A 6,000-nucleotide genomic window follows, 5' to 3' on the forward strand; every position below is an offset into this window, starting at 1 on the left:
ACATCCGCTACCACGGCAGTGCAGAAATGTTTTCTCCAAATACATGCACTTCACTTCATGAATAATTGATGGTGGAATAAAAGGGAAACCGACACAGTGTAACATGGGATCCGCTTCCGGTAAGTAACCAACAAAACTCATATATTTATAGGGTTTATCTATGTTCTGTATAGGAAAAGAGGAGTCAAGACTCTCCAGCTCCTAAAAACATTTATCCTTTATTTTATCACATAGGAGACCACCAATTTTTTGGGTCCCGTTTCAGGTGTTTAGGTGCTGGGGAGTCTTTTCTGCTTCAATATATTTTATTAATTTTTTTCGTAAATAGACAGGTAATCCATCCAATACAACAGGCAGAACGTGCAAATAATCAGTATAGAGGGATTAATAGTTGTAATGGTATCAGCAAAACATGGTATATCTCAGTCAACCACAACAGTAGGAGTAAAACGAACCGGCAAAAAACAAACAAAATTCTCGCTTTTGAATCGCTGTTAACAGGAAGTCTACCTGTGTTAGGAATAGGGAACTGGACAAAACTGGACAGGTGGTGCCCTGCCACTGATACCCGCCCCGCTGTCCCTGCCTAATTGCCTTGACTGCCCTAGGCGGTAGCTGAGAAGTGGTTGACAGTCCCGAGCCCTATGCATGTGTGACACTGAACACAGACAAGACAAACAAACACAAATAAACAAGGTCAGAGGTCCGGATCGACAACTAGCGGTCTGTGCAGTACAAAAACGTAATCCAAGGGGGTTGTCAAACAGTCAAAAGCCAGAAAGTCAGGGAACCAGGAATACAAGTCAGGAACAATTGCTAGGTTAAGAGGAAACTCACGGTATGAGGCTCTATTGCGGGTAGACATGGTAGGATATTTATGGGGCCTGGAGTCCCAATCCCAGACCAAAACCATAGGCTGACTGGCAGTGTAAGACGCCAGTCAGTGATTGACAATGTCTCACACATGTGCCGCTCGGCCGGAGGCGGTGAAGTTGTGGCTAGAAACCAAGACGCCAGAGCGCCCCTAGCAACCTGGCCGTCTGATAGCTAGAGACGCCATTGGCGCGATCCCCGCACCCAGCTGGGCCAGTTGCCAGGGACGCCTTCGGCAAGGGGCAATGCTGGAAGATGTCCGGCTCCTGACAACTTGCTAAGATTTATTAGGAATATGTGAACAGTCAACACCAAGCAATATTATATGTGCCGATGAAGAGCCAGCCATGCTCGTAATATAGGCAACATGTGCATAGTGTCGACTGCCAATCTAAGAATATATATGGCATGTTTCTGGCCCGAGGCCCACCACTCCTCTATAATGGAATGGAACAGTAAGTAGACGAGGCCCATAGAGACCATTTATTGCCTAAAGCTCTAGCTATGGTTTGTTCATAAACATAAGTGGTGTTGACCATATTTATTAATTAATATTTATATTAATTCGTATAGTGGGGGTAATAAATGTGATTTCCAGTGTTTGGTAACAGCCAATTTCCCTATGATAAATAGTTGACATAAGAGTGCCCTGGGTTTCAGAGGTATTTGGTCTACACCAAGGAATAGAACCAATTGTGGAGACCACTCCATATGGGAGAGAATGACTTCTTCTACAAGGGATCTGTATACCTGCCAATATGGTTGCAGCATAGGATATGACCATAAGATATGGAATAAAGACCCTTTTTCTCTGCAACCTCTCCAACACCTGTTTAACCCCTTCAAGACCGAGCCCCCTGATGCCTAGATGTCCGGGTCAAATTAATGCAATGTTCCTCCCCGCCTTCTAAGAGCCATAGCTAGTGATGAGCAAATACTGTTCGATTAAATAGATATTCGCTCGAATAGTAAGGTATTCGATCTATCGAATATTATCGAATAGTTCGCAGAATATTCGAAAAATATTTGATAAGCGTTCAAATCCCCCAGCTTCCCGTTTCTACCTCCAAGTGGTCGAATAGATGTTTTTCAATAATCGAATACTTGTTCCCATTGACTTTAATGGGATCAAATATTCGATCAAATATTCGGGAGATATTCGTACGAATATCGAATATTTCACTATTCGCTCATCATTAGCCATAGCGCTTTTATTTTTTTTACCTACAGGGCTGGTTTGGGTGTCTTTTTTTTGCGCAATGAGCGCTTTTTATTATTTATTATTATATTATAATTTATTATTATTTATAATTATTATTTATTATTTTTATTTTTATAATGGGCAATTTAAACTTTTATTTGGAACGGGGGTTTATAAGGTTTTTTTTATACTTTTAAAAACTTTTTTATTACACCTTTTTTTCACACTTTGTTTCACTTTAAAAATGCAATCATTAGATTGCATGTACTGATCTACTGTATGCTATCTATGCATAGAGCCCGCCTGAGAGCAGGCTCTATGCACATATACCCCCCTCTGTAGCATGTCCCCCCTCCCCCTGTTTTCCACACACATGTCCCCCCTCCCCCTGTTTTCCACACACATGGCCCCCCTCCCCCTGTTCTCCACACACATGTTCCCCTCCCAGGCACCCCGTTTTCCACATGTCCCCCCTGTTTACCACATGGTTGGCTAAGCCTGTCTTGCAGCAGACGTCTGTCCGCCTCCTATGCTTCTTCAGCGAGTGACTGGCCTGCGTCACTCGAGCGGGAACCCAGGGGGAGAGCGCAGGGCCGGCGGTGATGGACATGTGGGCGGGCCAGGATGGTGCATCTATGAGTGGTGGTGCGCTGAGGCCGTACGTAGCCTCAGTGCACCCGATAAGAGCAAAATAGCGGTGGCTGCGGCAGAGCAAGTAGCCACACACACCAGGGCAGTCCGGCGGGCAGCAGCTACGTAATTATAATGGGGGCAATCTCCCTGGACCCCCTGGAGCCTGGATTATAATCCGCCTCTGAACGTACATGTACGTTCCTACTGCACAGGGTACAGTATGTGCAGTAGGAACGTATATATACATGTTCATGTCCAATCAAGAGGAAAACAACTCCCGGCACCACTTAATTTGGCAACCAGTGTCCACATCAACCGCTATAGGATGACCTCCGTACTGCCGGGGGGTGTTGCTCAACAACCAGTACAAGTGTCCGTAATAATTGCAAAAAATAAATTGTGGCCCTCACCCTAAAATGCAGTTTAAAAAGCCTTTATTGCAGAGTGGCTCGGTGAAGACGCTGAAAAGTGACTGGGCTACAGCCGTTTCACGCACATGCGCAGCGCGCTTCCTCAGGGCCCTCAGGGGCTCTCTGCGCATGCGCGTGAAACGGCTGTAGCCCTGTCACTTATCAGCGTCTTCACTGAGCCGCTCTGCAATAAAGGCTTTTTAAACTGCATTTTGGGGTGAGTGCCACAATTTCTTTTTTATATATACATGTTACTAACGGGAAGGGGTTAATGTACCTGGGAACATTCTAGATAGTTGATGGGGGGTAAAATATATTTTTTTCTACAATTTATAGGGGTGGGACTTAAAAAATGTGGAATAGAGACTGTATGTATGATAAAATGGTCTCAGGCCTTTCTTGTTGGTATGAAAGTGTTGGAAATCAGATTTATCTAGGCATAATCCAGATTTGAAGATATTTATATAAAACTCGGCCTTATGAAGAGCGTATTTAGCTTGTAGGGTCTGAACTGGGGCGTCTGTTCTTATACTAATACTCCAGAATCCAGGGATTCCTCAAGATGGATGAGATACTCACAAGTCTGCTGACCTACTCTTTCTTCTCTACGTTATGTATAGCCTTGTGTGTTTAGATTAGCCGTTCTTTCCTTACGCTAACACTTATAAATTGCATTCTGTGGTTTCCTTGTTAGAGGAAGAACAAAGTATTGGATCGGTTGCAGAATGCATTTAATTGACAATGATGCCGGCCGGGATCCTGAGCTCCGCACCTTGTGTTCTGGAACAAACTATTCTGGGACCAAGATGTAACATTAGAATTCATTTGGCCCAAGAATAATGTTTTAAGTGGAGAGTAAAAAAAAAGATTATTGATGGTATAAAGAGAAAAATCAATCTACAATACAGACATTTTACAATGATGATTGATATGCAACAGCATTTGGCTATGTGCCCAGTTTGGGAATATTACGGGGATAGGCGGCCCTGAATAATGTTCATGATCACTATCAGGGGTAGAGATGAGCAAAGTTAATCAGGTGAATAAAAATTCACTGAGAGTCGGGCCGTCAATTCGCTTCGTTGTGGGAAGATAGACTTAGGGCCCCCGGCGAATCAGCCCGATTTGGCCAATTACCACTCAGTGTAATAGAGACAATGATCAGCTGATGAAACAATCATCAGATAATCGTTTCTTAGGCCCAGACCTAAAATCATTGCCTGCCAACTAGGCATCGCTACGTGCAATAGCGATGCGTAGCCAACGGCTGACGACAGGTGAAGTACTGTATTTACCGTTTGGGCAAGGGCTGCTTGGACATCACTAACGAGTACCGTGCAGCCCTTGCTATAGGATTATCAGGCCATGTAATAGGCCCAGTAAAAAGATGGGCGCTTGTTTACAATATTGATCAGGCCGCCATTGGCCTGTGTAATAAGACCCTTAGTATGACTTGCATTAACCAACTAACCAGTAAACCACCATTGGAGGCCAACCGCTGGCATGCAGTATATAGGGAATATAGGTGCTCCAGAACAAAGATAAAATTAGACTACTTCTAGGTGATCTATATCATGAAAATGAAAGTCTGTCTGTCTGTCCCGCATAGACTTCTAAAGCCTGAACTGTTTGATCACAAATTTGGCCCACAGATACATTGGGTGCCCGGGAAGGTTAGAGCGAAGGTCCAGTCCCCGCCAGATGTACAGGAGGGGAGGGGAGGGGAGGGGGAGGGGGAAGAGCGGTGCCCCATAGAAATGAATGGGAAAATCTCCACACTGCACACACAGGTGATATAATTAGCTGCAGCTTCCTAGAGGAAATGGCAGTTGGAGGCCTTAGCAACCAATAGGATTACTACTTTCATTTTCACAGGGAGCTGTGGTTACTAGGGCGGCTGCCTCACAACATCTACAGAAATAACTGGTAGACCCCCTACTCCAACTATACAGTAAAGGAATGCAGGAAACTACAGGTATACAGGAGCCCAAAACTATACACTACAGGTATACATACCTCCCAACATTTTAGATGGCCAAAGATGGACAGTTGTGGTTCATGCTTGGAAAAATTTACAGGCATTTCTTTTTAACCAGGGCCGCCTCCACGCGTTCAGAGCGGGGCCGCGCGGTGGCCACGCTCTGAACCCCCGCGGTCCTGGGTGCCGCTCGTAGCCTGGGACCGCGGCTATTAGCGGGCACGGTCCTATCGCCTTGCCCGCTAATAGAGTAATCAGATGCAGCTGTCAAAGTTGACAGATGCATCCAATTACTTGATGCAGCCGATCCCTGGTGTCTAGTGGGGTGGATCGCGATCCACACATCTTACCCCGTCCGGGGTCAGCGCCTCAATGGCGCTGATTCCGGCTCAGCACTCGATTGCTTCCGGCTGCACAGATGCAGCACAGATCTCAATGAGAGATCAGAGCACTTATACTAGAAGTCCCCCAGGGGGAATAACCCTAACCCCAGGGGGAATAACCCTAACCCCAGGGGGAATAACCCTAACCCCAGGGGGGCTTCTAGTATAAGTATAAAAGTACAAATAAAAGTGTTCTTATTAGTAAAAAGCCCCCTCCCCTAATAAAAGTCAGAATCACCACCCTTTTCCCATGTTATAAATAAAAATAAACAAATAAATAAATAAACAACATGTTTGGTATCGCCGGGTGCGTAATCCCCCGAACTATTAATCTATCCCATTCCCGATCTCGCAGGGAAAATGGCGTAAGCGCCCAAAAATTGCGCATTTGTGGTTGCATCAAATCCAGAAAAATTTTAATAAAAGACGATCAAAAAGTCACATTTGCGCAATCAAGGTACTGATAGAAAGTACACCTGACACAGCCCCATAGACCAAAGGATAAAAGCGCTATAAGCCTGG

The 6,000-nt window shown here is 45.0% G+C and overlaps 1 protein-coding gene across 1 annotated transcript in view; it reads right to left on the reverse strand.

The window, feature by feature from the left end:
• The window catches only part of MYOG (myogenin), a 42,519-nt gene extending 37,319 nt beyond the window's left edge, over window positions 1-5,200 (reverse strand). The window contains exon 1 of the mRNA XM_069945404.1: window positions 5,134-5,200. Coding sequence (XP_069801505.1) covers window positions 5,134-5,143 — 10 coding nt within the window. The 5' untranslated portion in view covers window positions 5,144-5,200. The remainder of the gene's footprint in view (window positions 1-5,133) is intronic.
• Between the last annotated feature and the right edge of the window lie 800 nt (window positions 5,201-6,000).

Source organism: Dendropsophus ebraccatus, chromosome 11 (assembly GCF_027789765.1).
Source record: "Dendropsophus ebraccatus isolate aDenEbr1 chromosome 11, aDenEbr1.pat, whole genome shotgun sequence".
Classification (NCBI taxonomy): domain Eukaryota; kingdom Metazoa; phylum Chordata; class Amphibia; order Anura; family Hylidae; genus Dendropsophus; species Dendropsophus ebraccatus.